The sequence below is a fragment of the Zosterops lateralis genome (assembly GCF_965231275.1).
Source record: "Zosterops lateralis genome assembly, chromosome: 3".
NCBI classification, from domain to species: Eukaryota; Metazoa; Chordata; class Aves; order Passeriformes; family Zosteropidae; genus Zosterops; species Zosterops lateralis.
Window position 1 is genome coordinate 21,015,645 of NC_139764.1, and position 20,937 is coordinate 21,036,581.

General features: G+C 39.9%; 1 protein-coding gene across 7 annotated transcripts in view; it reads left to right on the forward strand.

The window, feature by feature from the left end:
- DISP1 (dispatched RND transporter family member 1) overlaps positions 1 to 20,937 on the forward strand; it is an 85,805-nt gene that overhangs the window by 36,447 nt on the left and 28,421 nt on the right. For 4 of the 7 annotated variants that reach the window (XM_083856363.1, XM_083856361.1, XM_083856360.1 and 1 more), the window contains one exon: positions 17,344 to 17,880. In XM_083856363.1, the coding sequence (XP_083712489.1) occupies positions 17,375 to 17,880 (506 nt within the window). In that variant the 5' untranslated portion in view covers positions 17,344 to 17,374. Of the gene's footprint in view, positions 1 to 10,010; positions 10,166 to 10,327; positions 10,358 to 17,343; positions 17,881 to 20,937 lie in introns of those variants that run through there. The other 3 variants (XM_083856365.1, XM_083856364.1, XM_083856366.1) reach the window with 3 other exon arrangements.

The following is a 20,937-nucleotide window of genomic DNA, read 5'->3' on the forward strand; positions in this document are numbered from 1 at the left end:
CTGAAGAGTATTGATGCTCCTGCTCAGTGTTTACAGTAGCCATGCAAGGAGCTCAGTAATGCAGCACTTGTGAGGAAACCCTTAGCAGAAAGTGATGTTGTTGAACTGTTGACTTGTTTTTTCTGAAAGAAGTGCAGTCATTCAACAAGGAACCTGGGAAAATGCCCGTCAGTGCCTTTACCAATTGTACCCAACTATGTTTTAGTATTGAATTAGAATGCTAATCACTGACTTGTTTTCCATCTTGTTCTAATGAAAGAAAGTCCTGTTTGTAGGGTACTGGAATTTCAGTTTGTAAGTGTTTTGAACACAGCCCTTTGTTTCTGCTTTGTTATTTTGTGAGAATTCAAAACTAGTTCAGCAATAACTTTTTGTACAGAAAACTCAGAGGCAGAGATCGTGCATCATGCTTAATCCCTGTGATTTGCATTTCTGCCTTTTAGTTAAATTCTGTGTACTGCATGCTTTTTCTTAAGCATTTTTTAAAAGTTTCCCTTTAGTCCTGTAATGCCTATTGCTTTTACAGTTTTTACTCTAATATACACATTATATGCACATGTTCTCTCTCCTAAGTGAACCTAAATCATCAGTGCCACTGAAAGAAATGCATCTCCCCCATCTGGATATCCTTGCCTGCTATAGCCACCATCCTTATGCCAGCAAACAAGCTTGTGCAAGTATGTGGGGAGTTGAATTTAGAAAATTTATTGGGATTAAAACTAATCTCTGAAGAGGAAGTGTGTGGGTGAGCACCACGAGCACATGTTTGCCTGATAGGCACATCCCTGTTAAAATTACCGCCTAGCTCTGAAATTCTTTGTCCTCTGACCCTGGGCCAAGCATTCCAGGTTCTTTTCTCCCCCTTCTTCCCAGCCCCCTTCCCCTTGATACGTGTGAGCAGTTTGCTCTCACCCCTGGTTTATAATGTGCCAGTAACAAGGAGCTCAGGGTCACTCACCGAGCGCTAAGTGTTGGTCCTGCCTGGCAGCTCACACTCAGCGTTATTGGAAAGGTGGGAGGAACACTGGCTGCTCTTACAGTCTCTTCTAATGCCTGGCAATAACTCTGTGTGCCTTGAGTACTGTGACCAGATCCATGTGATACCTTTTTTTTGTTCACTGTGAGGAAAAACATGGATGTGTCATACAAATATGAAGAACAAGTCATGCAAAATTCATTGGGATGGTTCCCTCAAGGTTAGATTTTTTTTTTTTTGGCTTTGTTTCTAAAGCAAACTTTTTGGGAAAGATTTTTTTGCTGGTAGATTTATACTTAAATTGTTTTGGAAAGGGCATTATGCAAAGATTAGTATCTTCTGACAAATGGAGCAACCTTACTGAGGCTGGTCTTTTTTTTTAATAGCTGGGCTGCGAGTTCTTGCTGGGAAGGTCAGTATCTTTTACATGCATTACTCTTTAAAATGATATCTGCTGGTGACTGTTAAATCTGTAGACTAAACAAGGCTGTTCTGTGAAGTAAGATTTAAAATTATAAAAAGAATATTCAGGTTTTAATATCTGAGCTTGCTATAAAGGCTTGGTAGTAAATAGATTTCTCAGGTTCATTAAAATTAGCAGTGCCCATGCCCTGGAACAGGTACATGGTACAATTAAGGGAGCTGGAAGGGAGGGAATTGCAAAGGGCCCAAACTTCCCTTGGAGTCATGGAATGGCTGTGCAGCTGCTGCTGCCTGGGGCTGCCAGGAGTCTTCCACAGCTGCTGTTTCCATGTCTCCACGTCTGATATGGAGGTGCTTTGCTGGTGTACAAAACTTTGTACAGCTGTGGCACTGCTGGCGTATCCTCAGGCACTCCTCTTTGCCAGGATATAAAATAAAACCCAACTGCACAGTTGTAGTCTCTAATGACCAACACTGACTAGTGTTCTCTCAGTTCTCACAGCCTGGCTTCCTTTGCAGGCTGGTATCAGTCTTGCTGCTTCAGAGTCCCGATCCTCAAATCCCCAGTTTGGAAAGATACTGTACTCATAAATACATTTCAGCAGCTCTTTAGATTCCTTAATTCTTATGTGAAGAGAATTAATCTGATACTGGAGTTCATAAAACCAGTAGAGAACCAAAGCCTATTCCAATCAATCTCCTAGAAACTGAGCATGTGTAGCCTGTATAGTAATTGGATAAAATGGTAAAATCAATATTGTCCAACTGGATTTCTACATACATCACAAGATGTATAAAGTAATCTAGTCAATGTTTGCTCTTCAATTCCATCTTTAAGTAGTGTCCAGCTGTATTTATTGAATGTAAATCTCAAGAGGTGCCCTTAAGCTTGAAAAACACTCAAGTACCTCACCTTAGACATTTTGGTCAATACTGGGTCGTCTTCTGCCTAAAAATCTGGTTTGTTAAATGGACCTCATGCAGAGAAGCAATTTATCTGGGTTTATATTACAACTGTAATGCCATGTTTGTGTGCCTTGTGCTTTTCTAAAGGATTTCTTGATTCGAGCATTGATCAAGAAAGTACAATTGCGGATCTGTACTGACAACATAAGTCTTGTACTGTACAGTCAGAACTCTGTGGCTCCAGGGAGCCTGTGCACAGTAGAAAACTCCAGATCCGTTTTTGAGAAGACACGCCTCACTACCCCTGGGCATAATACAAAAGGAATGGAGATGGAATAAAAAAAATCCATAGGGGAATGTTTAGTAGGTGTTTCGTAGTTTAGACTTGTCTGAAGATTTTCCCTGTAGAGTAGCAGGTGAAACGAAGCGTATCAAACTTGGTTTGGAAATTATGTGACTTGCATATGATTGGCAATAACTGTATTTTAGTCTAAGTAGTGTGAAATCAGAGGCTCCTACAGAATTCCAACATCTCCTCCTAAAGCCACGGAGGTTGGGGCTTTGAATGGTCTGGTTCTTGATTTATCTGAGTGTATGAGGAATTCCCAGGCTCACATCTGTTTGCTAAGGGACAGCCAGAAAAGATTGACTTGGCATTGCAGGGGCTGTGTTTGGGAAGCCTGTGGCAGGCAAGCAGCCTGGTGAGCAAACATTGAGGTTGTGCTCAAATACCATTTTCTCTTGACTTGTCTGTCAGGCCTTCGTTAGTGTGTCAGTAAAGCTCACTTCAAATAAAAGGTCCTCTGTGGGCTCTAGCAATGCTTATTTACTCCAAACACTTAGATCTCTCTCTCTCTCTCTCTCTCTCTCTTTTTTTTCTGGGAAAAAGAAAAAAAAAAACATTAGCTCTGGTGCTTATTCCACTTTCCTAATGAACAAAGGTGAAGGTGTGATGTTGGTTGAGCACAAAAGTAGCTGAAGCGCTTTCATGTATTGTTTGAAGGTTTGGGCAGTTAATTTTGAAAATCTTAAAAAAGTAATGAGCAAAAAAGAAGTTGGTAGGGATTTCCTCTCCTGTTAGTTTTACTGAGCCAAAGGAGCTAGGCTAGGCTGAAGGTTGAATGTGCAATAGATAGAAATGTTTCAGAAATGTTTCAGAATTGCCATTGTTACCTAGTTTACGCTTAAATGAATACTGTAAGCGAACAAAGTGAACAGCAAAATGAATACTTTTCTGATATCTGCAACATAAAAGTTTATTTTGCGCACAGCTGTTAATATTGCATAAGCATTATATGGCAATACTTATGCAGTTGCAATAAATATGGATGCTATATTTTTAGTTTCCTAAATTAAGTTCAAAACAGTTGTCCCTATCTTAAAAATAATTGATATATTTTGAAAGAATCTCATACATTGCAAGGCTGCTGTTTCCTGAACTAGGAATATGAATGTGAAAGAAGTGACTTTTGCTTTCCTTCCCAAACTGAAATGGAAATAGTGGTATATGTGGTTTCTGGACTGTGTCTATATGAATTTCTCCAAATGATGGGAGAAATGCAGTTCTTTGTTACTCCTTTGATTACAGACAAGTTCATGTGATGGTTATTAAAACAGTATTAGTAAAATATGTTTCTCCTGCCGTAGAAAAAAAATTGCACTGCAATAGTGGCTTTCACTGCCATCAAGCTGGTGGTTGTAATTTAAGTGCTGGTGTTGTACAAGTGGTAGAATTACTGCTTTTTATGTCACTTGTTTATTTTATGTTCAGATAAAGCATTCTGTTAGTTTTTCCCCCTGGTCAGTCTGGACTATTTTACAAGTGACATTATACATGTGTGCACTTACATAAGATACATTTCAGTTTAGTTACTTCATAGTGGAAAAGGTACACCTGTGAGAAAGGAATGTGAATGAGAAAATATAACTGTGTGTAAACATGTTTATGCAGCTGCATTTTAATGTAACTTATTATTGGAGCACGATGTTTAGAGAATGAAACTTTTACAGCTGAAGACAAGCTATTAAAAATTCCTTCAAAACATTGTAAGCTGTAGATAAATCAGAAGTATAGATATGCAATTCTGCTTCCAGATTTATTTGGGTTTTTAACAAGTTTTCTTCATATTAGTATCTGAAAACTATTTGAGATGCTAATAAAACTGTCTTATAAACTTTCCATATTAAAGCTTTTTTGCGGAGTTTTAAATCAAATGTTTTCTGTTTTTCATGATTAATACACAACTTTCAGTTTTATTTTTGTAATGTAAATAATTTCATCCAATGTGGGGAATTTTAAAATTTAATAGCTTTTCAAGGCTTTTGTGTGATGTGGGACATGAGTTACTGTGGAGCCTCGGATATGCATTTCAATTCAGAGTACATGCAGTTTGGAAACGTGCAAAATAAAAGGTTTATGTCTGTTAGATCTCCACAAAAAAAAAGTAATTAAATTTATTTTAGTATTTCTGTTCTGTAACTAGATAAGACAGTCTTTACACGTCATAAAACTCAGCCTTCGCATTTAAAATCTCAGGATCTCAGTGAAAAAAAAGCTGGGGAAATGCTGCCAGTGACTTGTTTCAGTTGAGGGAAGAAGCAAGGCTGTAAAATGTCATTATCATAGTTTGAGAGCTTTTTTAAAAAAATCAATAAAGAACAAAAAAATCAATAAAGGAAATAGTTTAGAATCAGGCTGTATTTGTTTGCAGATTCCTACTGAAGTAACTTTTTCATTACACTAGGGACTGAGAGGACATTGTTGTGGGCACTTCAGGGACAGTGAAAGACCCTCTTTGCCCCCAGAAACTTATTTCTGTGCTTTGACTTTCAGTGTTACTTAAGCTGATGTGGCCTTAAATGTCCAGTTTCCAGCATATTAAAAAGAATGTGTTGATATCTGGTTTATTGAATGTAGTGTGTGGAGTTTAAATTTTCCAAATCCAAGCCAGATGTCCTTTGCATATCTTAAACCCAAACAACCAAAACAAGCAAAGACCAAAAAACAACCACAATGAATAGAGCATGAGCAGTGAGTTTGTCTTAACTTTTCCCCTGTCACTAGTGCTAGAGAAAGACTTTGCAAGATTTAAAGATTTCTCCACCTGTAAAATCAGTCAGTTCTCAGCCTTTCTCCAGGTTATCAATTATGATAAAGTCTGGATGAGTGGAAGCTGGAGAAGGACAGTCAATTGACTTCATGTCCTCTATTGATCAGACAAGATTTCATCTTTGTGGAGGCAGCAGTCTGTAAGTGGAGGACTCTATTTAAGGCTTCCACCATAAGTATATGATGATATTGAATCAGTTTTGCTTATAGTACAACCTGTATTTATAAGGTCTGTCTTCTACACTTCAAGGGGAAGAAAGAAGTGTATAGAGGAAAACCAGTGTAAGAGGATGCAGATTTTAATACCTTGAATTTCAGTCACTTCCTTTTTTTCATCCTGTATCTCAAATAAATAAGCCTACAGATTGAAGTGCCAGATTTTCATAGCTAGCTGCTTTTGGTTTTATATTTTGCAATATTTTCTTTCATCTCTGGATGTGTATCAGAGGTTGTAAATTAACTCCAATGTTCAGAGGTTTCCAAATGCCAGTTTTGAGAGTTTCTAACTTCATTTCCTTATGGACGCAGCCACTCTCTTTTCAGGTTCAGTTTATGCTTAGTAGCAGACAGCTCACATTTGCATGGCTGCAGTCTCAAATAAGTCACTTTGTGTCATTGCCTTGTATTTCTGGACCCAAGAACACTTGGGAAACACCATGTAGGCTCCTGGATCTGTGCAAGTTGTCAGGTGTGATCTGCAAGTTCCTGGTCAGTGCCCTGTGTGCCTTCTGAATAATTACAGTAGATGCTGCTACCTTAGTATTGCCTCAAGTATTGCACAAAAATATACTTTAGTATGGAAAGTGGTAAATGAATGGTTGGTTCCTACCATTTTTTTCCTGCTACACTGTTTATTTTAAGAGGCATTTGGTAAATTGCCTACTGCAAGTACTGTGCTGTGGCATCTAAAAGGCAACAGACTTTTGCGTCCAAGAAAAAAAAAAACACCAGCCAGGAAATTCTGTAGGTGGATAGGAATTGTAATAAAAATTCAATGTAGCTGTAATAAAATATGTGCAGAGTACATGTGCCACGTGCAGAACTCATTTTGTCATTTTAACCTCTAATTGGCTCTTTTATTCTGTATTCCCTTATTCTCTCCAGTTCATTAGCAATTCATCAGAATTTCTACAGCACCTCTTGTGCCTTCTGTCTGGCTTTCAAGGATTTTGGAAGCCTCTGCACTTTTTTCCTGAGCACTTGCTTAGTCCCTCATCACCCATTCGTCCCCAGAACACCCAGGACTTCGACCAGCTCTCTTTTTTAATATTCAATGCTCAAAGTCTTTCAGCGTCTTCTGGATTTCTCTTTGGAAGAGTGACACTGGGACAAGAAGAACCTGATGATTAATGTCATCTTAAGCTCAGAGAGGCAGGTGAAGGCATCCAGCCAGGAAAATGTACAAGCTGTAGCTGCGCCTCCTGTGGTGGAAGGGTGGCAGCTTGGTCATGGCCCTTGATCATGGGCAGCCAGAGGTCAGAGAAGTGGCTGGCACTCAGTGGCATTGCCCAATGTCTTCAGTTTAGGAGAGGCTGTGAAAGGGTCATGGCTGAGTATTGCAGCTCTTTGTATCTTGTTTGAAGAGAGAGAATGGTCAGACTTCATGCATTACAACACTCTGTCAGTCCTACTTTGTAAATACAAGATTCAGTTTTTTAGGCTCACTTTCTTACACAGATGTGTATGCTCGTTTGAGTCTCTACCATGGTTATCTTCATAACCTTTTCCTGAGTATTGTGTACAGAAATCTGCAAACTGTATTAGTCTTTTTACTACTACTTGATTTTATTTGTGCAGTAGACTATGAAAAATGTTACTTTAAAATCTCAATTAAAAAACCCACGTCTTATGATAGCTATCATAAGAGATGCTTTCTCTATTTTTCTAAGTTAAAGAATTTTTCTTTGACCGAACAACCAAAGTACTTGTTAAATGTTTTGGTAGATCCATAGGTAGACAGAACTTCCTGATATATGGAGGATCATTTTGAATTAAACCAAGGCTGAATTAGTAGTGCAGATGTCCTCCAGATTCCCTGCATAGATGCATTTCCAGGCAGTGAATAGGGCAGAGTGTTACTCGTTTATCCTCTTGAGGCTTCCACAGATCAAATCTGACATTCCTGGTCTGCCTGGAATCACTCTAAGTTCTTCCATCCTTTTTCACCTTCCCCTGATTTTCCTGGACCTGCATGGCATATGCTGTAGGGCTCAGTTGTATTTTTTAATCACTTGCAAATAAAGAAGTCAGCATTTGTGTGCTGTTGCTGGAGATGAATGGTGGAATAAGTAGCAACATTAGAAATGATGCAGAATGGGATGTTACAGGATGGAGGATGGGAATGTCCAAACCAGGAATACGCTGGGGGGACCTGGGCAACCAAGCCTCTGCAGGGCCTAAGTGTAGCACAGGGAAAAGGCTTCTCAGCACTTGGTGTTGAGTTTGGCTTTCAGATACAGTAAGGGCAGTACTACAAGGCTGTAATTCAAATATATGATATGCTATTTAAATCCCATTTGGACAAATACTTTTATTAAGCATATCTCTGAACATGCATTATATATTCATTTTACTGTCATCCTTGGGAACAAAGTATCTGCATTAAATTTATGTGCTAAGAATCTAACACTATTTTTCTGCAGTACATATAACCAAAGAGTTTTAATAGACTGTAATCCTTTATGTTTTTATAGTCCTTTTTCTCCTAGATATAAAAGCAGTGAGCAAATATTATTTGCTTCTTGTCACTTCTTTGAGGTGATTAGCAAATACAAGGGACACAGTGTCTGCAGTGAATTGATACACAGTAATAGTTATACATTTCAGAAATACTTTATTAGTAGGGATGTTTTTCAAAAATTTATTTTGAAAAGTAACTTTGAGATTATTCTTCTGGTGCTTCCAGCCTATATTATGTGTTTCAGATACTCAGAAAATGAATACTGTATTGCAGTCCTACTTTCATTTTGAATTATGGTTGAAAGTTACCTGCTTTGTAGTAGTGCTGTTTTGCTCAATAAATATGTTTGAGCAAAATACATCTCTTACATAAAATCTGTCCTAGATCATTAACACTGAATGGTTCTGCCTTGGATGGAAAGCAAGTTTTCTTGTAGAGAATCCATTAATGTTAGAAAAAATGATGTTCTACATAAAATGCTGATGGTGTGGGGGAGGTAGAGATGGCAGCTGATGCCAGTGAAATTTCCCAGTTGAAGCTCAGTGAGAAAGTCAAGGAAGACAGGTTTAAAAACAAAAAGTTTCCCCTTAGAAGTGGGGAAGCAGCACATTTTCTCACCACCTGTTAAAGACCAGATCCAATTAACAGGAGGAGCTGCCTTGTGTAAAAACTTGTATCGCAATTGGAATGCATAATTCTAAGGTCACACTAAGGGAAATTGAACCTCAGTGTTTCCTTTGGTTAAATCCTTTGCTTTACAAAGAGTAAAGGTGTTTATAGAGGAGAATTCCTTTTGCTCCAACCAGTTCAACTTGCCCCTGAAATCAGAGCTCCTGTATTTCAATAGAGAATCAGGAGAGCACTTCTAAAAGCCAATCAGACGCCTGTGACTTGTGATCTGCTTTGGATTTACAGGGACTGATTCACAAGATCTGCCCCAGGAAGATGCCAGTTCTGAGGTTTGTATCTGAGATACCCAGAGCTGAGGAAGAACCAGGAGTCAGCTCCCAAAACACGAGGCTTGTGAGCATATGGGCTTTAGTAGTTAGTTTGAACATAATCTCCTGGTGTACCACAGACTGAGACCCGTTTATAGCACTTCCTCTGGTAGAGTTTTAGGCTCCTCATAGAACAGCTCTCCTAAGTGAGTGAGTACCATGTTACCCACATTAATACCTAGAATTGAGGGTTTAAACATCTCCAGACTCTGGTAATCTCTATTATTTCATTTTGAGTTGCAAACGATGAAATTTTCAAGTTTTTTGCAGTAATAGTCTAATAATTACGTTTGTATTTATAAAGTCTTATGAAAAATTGTTATCTGAGACATATGTGGAGATGAACTGCCATGTCCTCAAGTACTCCTGTGTGGAAGAAGCTTTTTTTGGTACAAATATCGTAAACGCTGCTGGGGTAAAAGCCCTTAAATCCCAGTAGGTATTTTATTGCTGGAGACCTGCTGGAAATTTGTAGCCACACATCCAATATTTTGTAAGAAGTACCTGACAACCAAAGAATGAAGTAAGAGCTCGGTGCTGGGGGACAAACCCTTGCCAGGAGCTAATGAGGGCTGAAGTGGGTTTGAAAAGCACTCCACATGAGCCCCGGAGCTGTTTCCAGCCTCCCGCCTTCCCCGGCTCTTTCCCTTTCCCGCAGCCGGTGCCGGGGCGATGCCCCTGGCGCTCCCCACGTGGAAGGGCTGGCGCGGAGCCCGCGGGCGGCGCAGCCCCGCCGGGCACGGGCAGGTGAAGCTGCAGCGCTCGGCCCCGACCCGACCCCGAGCCGAGGGGGCTGGGAGCGAGGGCGGGAGCGGCCCGGGGCTCCCGCGGCAGCAGCAGGAGCAGGGAGGAGCCGCCGGGCGCTGCCAGAGCCCGGACCTGCCGCGGGGAGGGAGGGGCGGCCCCGGCTCCCGGCGCTCCCCGCTCGGGGCCAGTGTTGGGGCGAGCGGAGCAGCGGCTCCGGCTGCGGGGAGAGCAGAGCGGAGCAGGGGCATTCCGGCATCCACACCGGGATACCTGGATCGAGACCAGGCTACCGCCTCCTTCCCGCCCGTCTGCCCGACTTGCGGCTGGTGAGTTGGGTCTCTCCGGACCCGGCCGTGCCTTCAGAAAGCGCGGTGATGGAGGTTTAGCTCCGTGCGTTTATTTACACTGCAATGCTACTTTGTAATGCAAGTGGGGCTCCTGGGATTGTCAGAGACTTTTCAGCTGGGTAGGAATGCCGAGGAGCGTAGCGCAGGACCCTGCCAGCGCTGAAGAGCCTGGTGAGAAAGCAAACCCCCCCTCCCGACTGGAGATCCGGCTCTTTGAGCAGATGCGCTGTGATAAAAGTGCTGTGCGAGGTTTATCATTTGACCTTCAGAGCACAGTTTAGCGAATGGGAGGCTTTAAACCCACTCACGCTTGGGAAATGGAGCGAGGGGGGGAAAAACCCCAACAACTCCCATGTTTAGCTTTCGAAGAAAATTATTGCTGGAGCGATAGTGTAAAAGTGCTTTGCTGTTTTTTCTGTAGCCAAATGCGAGGAATGCTCTGTGTTTATCAAATAGGTGTGAGTGCCAGTGTGTACCTGTCTGGTGTGCCCTGGCTCTCACTGAGTCTTTGCCTTCTTTAATGTACCGTAGAGGGACATTACATTAGTGCCTCTATTAAAATCAGAAGAGAAACGCTAATATTAGTAACAGTTTTGTTACTATGTTACGTGTTCAAACATAGCCTTTAAATTTGGACAGAAAACAAAAAGTCTGATTCTAAGCAGATGGTGGAGAGGTTTCTTAACCTCTTACGTAACGTTAATATAGGCAGGGTGATGGTGGGTATAGCTGGGGCCATACCTTAAAGAGTGTTGCCTTTGTGTCCCTTTGCAGCTGTAATAATTTCAATGTTAATCCCACAGCATGATGGAGTAAAGACCTGTGGAACTTTCAGTGCAAGTAGCTCTTCTCACAGCCAGAAAGAGACATATTTTGGTTTCTCCCCGCTCTGTGTAAGCAGGATTAGAGCTATTTTGGATTAGAATATTTGCAATTACAAAAACTTTAAAGTCTTTCATATGGTAATGGAAAGTCAGTAAGTTGTGTAAATAAGATTTAGTGTGATGACAGTGTGGCAGTTGTAAGCAATGTTTGGGGGTTTTTTAACAGCTTTCTGGGCTCTTAAACTGTGCTGAGGTATACACCTGCTTTCCAGAACTATGCACATTTTCTCTTGAAGTAGTGTGGTTCCAATAATTTCTGCTTGTAGTTGTATCTCATTCCAAAACTCAGTATTTGAAGCTTTTTTGGACCTTAAAACTTTTTTTTTTTTTTCATTTTCCCTACATAGATATGCTTTTTTTTTTTTTTTTTTTTTTTTTTTTTTCCTAAACACAACTTCTGGAAGAGAATTCAGAGCTCCTTGTTGTTGCGTCTATTTATAATCTAATTATATCTGTTGTAAATTTTGACTTTGAAAAGACTTTGTAGTTAAAGCACTGCCATCGATTTCTGTAGTCGAAACTCTGCAGATGATGCTTGGAAATGGTCTGCTGTTGTTTTGCTCTCCGTGCCAGGAGAAGTAACTTTAGCTTAAAAGTAAAGCAAAATCTGTTTGTGAGGGTCTAAGGAATCCTGTTTTTCCCACCCTTTGCAGTCTTTCCCAGCTCCCTCAGCCCATAGCTGTCGCTGGTGGGTCCATTCTTGTGCCAGCTTGGCAATGCTGCTTGCCAGTGCCCAGCTGTACATGAGCTGTGGCGCTGGCATGGTGACATCTGGAAACTCCCTGTCACAGGAATTGCAGCTCCCCAGCCAGCCTGCGACACAGGAAATGAACTCATGGAGTCTCAGGTTCAGGACAGGACAGCTTCACAGGCTGTGGAGAGGGATGACAGAGACAGCTGGCTCTCAGAACACTTGGAGGAGGGGACATTTCCCCTCTACAAACCTCTTCTACTTCGTAATTGTCTGCTAACTACTGCCTCATGGAACAAGGAGTTAGATTGCTGAAAATGTGCTTGTTAGTAGGGTGACATTAGTTGAGAAAATGGGTATTTATAGACTGTGCACAAAACAGACTGACCATAATGGCATTTCTCAAAAATAGGGGCTACATTGTACCAATTCTCAAAGTGAAATGGCTGCATTAATAAATTTATCAGGTAAACTTGCTTGTTGATGAAATAAGGATCTGAGACTTCCTGAAGCTGAAATGCATACATTTAATATACTTGAAATACCTGGGGGGAAAAAAGGAAAGCACAGAGATGGCTTATTCTGAGAAGCGCCCGTATTTTGTACAGAGAAAGCTTTTCAGAGAAGAGGTAGGGGTTAACAGCTGGAAAAGCAAGAATCGAGGTATTGAGAGAAACCAAGCACCACATATGATAGCATTGGAGTAAGAGCTGGAGAATTTGAGAAATGTCTAGCTGAGAGCCAAAATGGAGATGAACAACCATAAAACATTAAAAAGCAGTTTGACTCGCTAAAGACCATTGCAATGATAGATAAGTGGACATCTCCCATGAAACCCAGTGTCAAACACCAGGCACCAGTTGTTACTTCTCTGAGCACTGAGGAAAAGCAAAGATACAAAGAATTCTGGTAATGTGAAGGAGGAGCAAACCCTCCTTTAGAGTGGCTGTGCACTGGCTGGCACAGCAGACGAAGCCTGGCGAGGATTTGATTGAGTTTACAGACTGTAAGACTATTGGCCACGTTGGAAAACTTCAGCGTCTTAAAGGACTGCAAGGCCATTATGGTATTTCATCTGGAAGGAGCCTTACCAGGTAGTGCTGGAGCTGTTAAATGTTGCTTATTTTAGAAATGCACTGCTTCTAGAATCCAGCTGGTTTAGGTGAATTTTAACATGAAAAGACATTTTTGTTACTTTGGACGTTGTGTTCATCTCAGAACTATGATGCTCTGTAGCTGACAGGTCTGCAAAGTCCATAAAGCCTGGGCTGGTTCAGCTGGCTGAGTGGTGCAATGCTGACTACAGCTGAAAAACTTTGGATAACTTTGAAATAAAATTTAAATTTTGTCCTCCCTTAGATGAAAAATCTGAAGTCTTGCACAAAACCAAAGCTAAACTGTTGTAAGTTACAGATTTGGAGTATTTTTTTTTTCTTTTATAGTTAAAGCAACCCTCAACACTTGGCTGTTCTCTTTTGTCTTCTAAAAACCTATAAATTATCTGAACTAATATATTAGGTTATACTGAATTTCCACTACGTCATTCCGTCTTGGATTTGCACTTCTATCATTCCCAATTGCAGGCATTATGAGTCCAGATGGGATTTGTTGAACCAATGTTTTTTTAAGTCTGGTTGGGTTTTTTTTGTTTTTTTGTTTTTTTTTTTTTAAGAAACTTAAATCAAGGAAAAATTCTTTTGGTTGCAGCCAAAGGAACAGGTGAATTTAATCCAAGTTTTAAAAGAACATGCTAGTTGGGGAGCACCAAATCCCACATAGTTTGTGTGGTGCAGCATTACTTTATTTCCTGAAGGGCTGGCAATGCAGATGGCAGCTGTCTGCTGGGTGAGCTGTGTTCACTGTTAGATAATAGATGGATTACTCCATAAAAGTGTCATGGAGGAACATCACCATTGCAGACCTTGGTATATTCCAGAGAGGATACTCTTCCAAGAGTTGTTTTGAACTGCATGGCTAAAGTGGTTTCTGAGCAGTTAACTGCTATCAAGAGTGCAGTAATTAAAGACAATTCTGCTTTTCTTCCCTTAGCAGTCCAGCTGGCATAATTTCTAAAAATACCTTGTGTCCAGCTAGAGATGTGGGATGTATTAAACATGTAGATTAACACTTTTTCTAATTGTATTTAATCTTCTGTTAAGTAGGGCTGCCTGCATTAGAACCTGTATTTTCTACAACTTCATTATTCAGAAGATCTGCCCACAGCTTCAAAGCTTTCAGGTATAAATTTTCGTAAGTCTGAAAACCCCACTCTACTGGAGAATGCCAGATCCTAAAGCAATCTGAGGAGGGCAACAAAAACAAACTTCAATGTTGAAAGAATTCAGAATTCTCAAAGACTTAATTTTCAAAGATTCTTATTTTTAGATTTAATTTTTTTATGAGTATGTTCTTAGATTTTCCATGCCCATGTCATACTAAAAATCTTACTGTGCTTTTACTTGTCACATCTTAATTGGCTTATTTATTCATCCTCTAAGGAGAAGACTCTCAGTTAATTATTTCATTGGGCCATTGTTACATCTCTCTAAGTTCCCAGTCACTGCAATTATGGCAGAGGAGACAAAATGCAGTGGAGAGTTAAGAATATAATCTAAGAATATATTTGGGTGTGACAGCTGCAGGTGAAGTTTTGCTGTCAGTAAATTTACTGACAGTTACTGTCACTTCTGTAGAGAGGGACACAAATGAAGTACCCTACTAGAGAATTTTTAATCCCCTCAAACATGAGTGAAACAAAACTCAGATGATATTAGCCTGGTAAAATTTAATGATTCAAAATAGAAAAGTTACCAAACCAAATGAAAATGCACAGCCCAGCTCACATTCTAGAGAATTGGTTTGAGTCCCGGTTCTTCTCAGCTGTGACTGAATAAAATATTTAATCAGATGGCTACCTTAGCATGCAAAGTAGTCTTGCTTTAATGTATCATTGAAAGAATTTTAAGGCAAGCAGGTGCTTCCATTGCATCTCTAAAAGACTGCATAAAAATGGACAGAACTCAGGAGTTCCTCAAAGCTTGGGAAAAAAAGAAAGAATTAGCTCTATCTGTTAAATTTTTAATGTTTGAAATGGTTTCATTAGTTGCTTTTTCAACAGGAGAACAAAGGCAGGATTATATGTTGCGGTACTGATGATCTTTTCTTCAAATTAAGTAGTTCTAAAACATTTCTGAGCAGAAGTTACACAGGTGGATATTACCTCTGTGGAAAACAAAGCATTGATCTTTGATCATATTAACTGTAGGCTGCTGAGCTGTCTGGACAGAAGTTCCAATTCCCATGTTGATATTCTCACAAGGCACAGACACACTGCAGGGCCAAGCCGGGGTGTCTGTGCTGGGATTGCCCGGCTGCTGCAGGCACGAGTTTGGGTGTCTGTGTTTGGCACAGAGATGTGTGGTTTCCTTCATGAAGTGATTGAAAACAGCTACTAAAAATTAATGCTGCAAGTGTCCTGGGCTTAAAGCAAAAGGATGTGTGTCTGTCTTCCTAAAATATCAGATATTTGCAGTTTCTCTGTGTCTTCTGTTCAGTTAATTCAGTAGACAGTAACTTTGATCAGTGTACAGCAGTTTCAAATGATAACATGGGTGAGTCCAACTAACTTAGAACCAAATGGAACAGCATCATCGTGCAGGCTAGCTCTTATGTGAGTGAATGTAAAAATAAGCAGCCATAAATTCCTAAAATGTTGCCAGACACCTGGAGAGGAGCTTTCTCTGCCTCAGTGTCCAGCGCTCACTGAGGTTTGGTGTTGCCTGCAGTGCGAGAGAAAAACAGACTGCTGAAATGCAGTGGAATTTCACATAACTAGTACGTCTCTTCGGACCAAATTGAAGTTTAGCCTCCCCCTTGAATTTGCTGTCTGTGCTCAGCAGAAAGTCCTCCTTGGGCTTGACTTGCCTGGGCCAGGGGAGGGGGTACCCGGCAGGAATGTGTGGAATTGAGGGCTGGAAATTTTGCTTGTCAAGCAGCGTATTCTCCTGTTCTGAGCGGTTATCTAAATGAAAGTGATTTCCCAGGGCATCTGGCTCTGCACATGATCTAGAACAAATAGCAGAGGATTAATTTTCGTTTCAGAAGTGGAGGATTTAGCTCTGTCTCAGGGAGATGCTACGCGGGGGGCTGCCAGGGGGAGCATTCCAGTCGGCAAAGCACTTTCTGCTCAGAATTAGCATTCAGGCAGTTAAATAGCTCAGCTGCTGGGCAGGCTTAGCTCTCTGAGCACTCAGCAAAGGTATCAGGGAAGAAAATGAGTTAGAAACTTCCTTGCTTAGCTGCCTTAATCTATGTATGTTGTGTCTCTCTGCAAAGTTTCAGTGTCTGTAGTGCAAGCCTTGCAATTTGGACTTGCAATGCTATTAATTAAATTGGGTATTAAAAAGTCAAAGCAGTTGTAATTAAGTGATTCTGTTTTTTCAGCAAGTGTTGATTTATTCTTCTAAGTAGTACATAATTAGTGTTTTTCTTCCTCTTTCTCCTCCTCCCTCCCGCAGGCCCATGTAAATTGGGTAGCAAACTATTAACTGAGTGTGGTGTTTGACCTTTCATGTCATTTATCAAAATAATGATCTCCAACTTACCTTTTTATCTTACTAAAATAAGGTTATAGTTAAGATGGAAAAAATTGGCTGTTCTGAGTACCTTACACAAGTTTTGATCTTGAGCTGTGGTCACTTCTACAATGTTAATAGTTCTCATTTACCTACATATTGCTTGAAAAATCTTAGGAGAAAATCGTTTAATATCCTTTGTTCACAACATGATACATTATGTATTGCCTTTGGAATACATGTCACTGAGAAGCAAGAGCTTCTCAATCAGCAATAATTCAATCATGGGATTATTTTTTGTCAACGTGGGAAAAACGTGGTTGTAAATAACAGTTATTATTTATATTGTAGTATTCATAACAGTATTTTTAGTATTCATAACAGTTTACTTTGAGCTTCTGCTAAAGACCTAGTCTACTACTCAGAAAATTTGATATGTTTGTTGCAATGGCTTGATTTATTCAAATAAGGCATTTCAAAATTTCTTTATAAACATGAATATGCCTCATTTTTAATAGAAATTGGAAAGGAGGTTACTGAAGCCAGCACATTATTGTTTGTTAAATTATCTCTATTGTGTGGGCTTGTCTCCTGCAGGTTTTCAAAGCACACCGGTAAATTGCAGTGCAAGGTGTGGATGGTGACACCATTTATACTAAAATCTGTTTTAATAAATAGTAGCTGTAGCTTAGTTTTGTGCACAATGATCTCCTTCTGTGCATGTCAGCCATTACTTGTTAGCTGTGACACAGACACTGTCAAATCTCTATTCATTTGGCTTACAGTTTGGGTTAATGACTGAAAATTGACATAACTTCAGTCTTAACATTTTTTAAAACAAATTTAAGTACTTTAAAACATTCCTGGCAGTGTGGGTGACTCCTTTCTGTCTCCCTGTGTTGTGAAAGGTGAAGCTCCGAGCACTTTTACTTACGCTTAATCCAAAGTTATTTTTGAGCATCTGAAAACACTGCAGCTCTCTGAACTGTGCTTTATTTGTTTCCTCAGGAGCATCACGTGTCCACTGAGAGCCTGGAGCATGGCCATGAGCACCGCCAGTGACTCTGTGGTCCTGAGCAATGGCAGCATCTTGTCAAATGCCGCTGGCCCAGGGGTTGTTGCGGCGAGTGACGGCGACATCACGGTCCAGCAGCTCCCGTCCAAGGAAACGCCAAAAACAAAACCAAGTCCAAATGGCTGCCTGCAACTAAATGGTACAATCAAACCATCCTTCCTGCCTTTAGACAACCAAAGAACTCAGCAGATGTTGTCGCAATGCTGCCACCTTTGTCCATACCACCATTCCTTAAGTAGCCATAATAGCAAGCAAGAATGTCATTCAGTGGTTGGCAGCTCAGCACCATCTCCTATGACTTCGTGCTGCATGCAGCCACACACTGAGTACTCAGCCTCTATTTGCCAAAAACACACCCCTGTCTATCAGCCTGCCTGCTGTCTTCAGCCCTCCCCATCCTTCTGCCTTCACCATCAGTGGCCTGACCATTTCCAGCATCAGCCTGTGCAGCAACACATAGCCAGGATAAGGTAAGCAGGTCACATTATTTCTTAATTCTCAGGATGGGTAATCTTTCCCAGAGCTGTTTTGTTTTCTTACAAATGTAGAAGATCTGAAAGGAAGGTGAACCAAATTTCTTTTCCAGTGATTTTATGGGTCAATTTTCGATGCACTACCAAGTTATTATTTCTAGAAGAAACCAAGTCAGGAGATTTGTTTTGCTAGGTTCCATGAATATTCCTGAGGTCAATTACTTCTCTCTTGGGACAAAAGAAAAAAAAAACACAAAAAAAAAAAAACACAAAAAAAAAAAAAAAAAAAAAAAAAAAAAAAAAAAAAAAAAAAGGCTGGGATTTATTTTCTTGGGATTGTTTGGAAGTTCATCAGCTCTTTTAGAAGACACAGGGTACATCTCTATTGTGTAAAACAAACCAGTACTGAGATAGCTAAGAATACAGTGAAAGATCTGGTATGTCTACATAGTCCAATCAAAACACATATTTCCTTAAAAAGATGCACTGGAAAATACTTTCAACAATTCTATTGTCAAATGTACAGGGTGTTTTTTCTTTGTCAGGCCAGCTGGTTCAGTGGGTTGCCCAGATGTCTTTTCAGTGTAGATTCTGCTAAACTTCAAAATCATGCTCAGACTGTGAAATTTGGGATTGTTCCACAATCAATATTTTAGTCCTTTCTGTTCTCCATTTCGTAAGAACCTGCCTCTTTGTATTTGTTAGCTTTGGAGTTCCAGAGCCTCAGGAAGCAACAAACACAAGAAATATCTTCTACAGCCTCCTGGTCCTGGGCAAAATCAGTCAGTCTTAAGAGACAATTCCTAAAAATCATATTTCCCATTGAAGGAAGAAGCTTTGAAGCTTTTAAGCAAGGTTATTATTATTTTCCCTGAGTTGCAGCTGGGCTAAAAGAAGAGCATTAAAAACTACCCTTCTCCCTGTTCTCCAACATCTGCAACCTCATAGAAGAACTTGGAGTGATAAGTGTTTCTCAGTCAATTACAGTGATTTTGTCTTGATGAAATATATGAACTCATTTTAAACTCCTAAAAATAGCAGATTGGGAGAAACATGTCATGTGGAAAAATTGAAAGTGAATAAAGCTTTTTTTCTCCTAAGGTAAAAGCAGATGAAAATAGGGATGATAATATCGAGCTCAAATCAGCTTTCTCCTGCCAGTTATTCCACTTACAAATGGAAAAAATCTTAGTTGTCAGAAGTGCTTACAATCAGAGATTTTTTTCCACCCCATACTTGTTTAAATGTCAAGCAAAGATGTTGTATAATTTTGTATGCAAAGGTGTGCAGGAAGTTGAACTATTGCAGGATCAGTGATACTTTTCAAACTGTTGGAATGGTTGCATTGATTCCACTGTTTTTCTTTCTATGCAGCAGGGCTGTTAAACTTCATCTGTATTCCATAGTCATGAGGAAGGGAACAAATGCCATCCATAAGTCTGGGTTTCTGGTTTTAGTCTAGAAATAAAAACAGTGAAAATTTCTTCTGGATATGATAAAGTAATGTTTTCTGTCACGCTTCACAAGTACAAAAACTGTTTGAACTGCTCTGATTGGGCTCTTGAGCCAAGATGCTGGTTTTTCATCTTGCACTTCCTTGCCATACCATACACTTATACAAAAATGTATAGAAATTATCAATGATGATTTATGATAATTGGTTTGTCTTACTGCAAGCAGTCAAAACATCAATGCAATCCAACCTTTAAAGCACCTATACTTATTTAATCAGCTCTATGTGTTAGCATACCCTGCATATCCCTGTCAAATGATTACTGGGCTGCTTCCATGCCTTTTCACTCTGTAAACTGCCCATGGCTGCATTAATGGACAATGTATACTGATCTGACTGTCACTTAGCATGGAACCAAAGACTTCTTTTCTCTCTCCATACTCAACAAGATGTGTCTAAATAGCATAGTCTCTTCACATTGTATTGTGAAGTTATCACCCAGGGAGGCCACTGTCAATGTAGATGTGTTGGGAGATGGTAAAAACTGGGAGCGACTGGATGCAGGATTGCAGGTGGATGTATGTGCACTGAGGAAGAAGCAAACTGCCTCATTTGTGGCAACTTGGCAGTGCTAAAAAGGAGAAAAAAATGTGTATTCATCTTTTATGTGCTCAGGTAACTTCCTGTAAACAGAGGAGTTTTAGGTGTGTGATATTTCAGTGTGATCATTGCTCCACACTTTTAATTTTATTGCAGTTTGAGCTTATAATCTGCACAGCAGCTTCTTCTCCAGGTATTTTTATTACAAGGTTCATTGGAAATCATCCAGCTTTATAAAATGTGCGTATTTTAACAGGGTTATTTAAAATGCAGGTTCGCATACAATACATTAATTAAATTCAGTATGTAGTCAAACTACACTTAATTTAGCTGCTTCTGTTTTTAAAAAATGCATTCAAATATTGTTACAATTTTAAAACAGGGGAAAAGATATGATTAGATAGAGCAGAGTGAACACTCTTGGCAGACTGTATCACTGATGCTTACAGCTCTGGGCAGGTAACCAATTGTTTCAGCACAACAGGTTTTGTCAGGTTTTGAAGCCCAAGGCTTAACATTTGTCAGTGACCTAATATTAAAGGAATGTGGCTCTGCTATATCATTGCAGATTGAAGTGAGTAAAGACAGATTGAAATAATGCCACACTTGTCCTATCCTCTTAAAGCTGGCTGGATCTGGAATGTTGTAGAGTGTTCAGCTTTGAAGTTTAACTAAATTACATGGAAACGTCATCTATCCACCATATCTTGAGAGTCTGTTAACTTTTGACAACTGTTAACTTTTTTAGGTTGGTGATAAAGTTCTGTAGCATAAAAAAAAATATTTTTAGTGGTTGATGTTTGGCAGCATAATTGTGGTAAAGAATGCTATTGTAAGAGTAGGTAGAAGAGGACGACATTTGGTCGTAATGATTCTGATGATTTTTAGATGTTTTTCTAAGGTTGGAAGATCTTGAGTAAAGTTTCTTGTGTTATTTTGTGCATATATTTAAGAAGTAGCTCATGTAAACATGTTCATACCTCTTTTCTCAGTGGCCACAA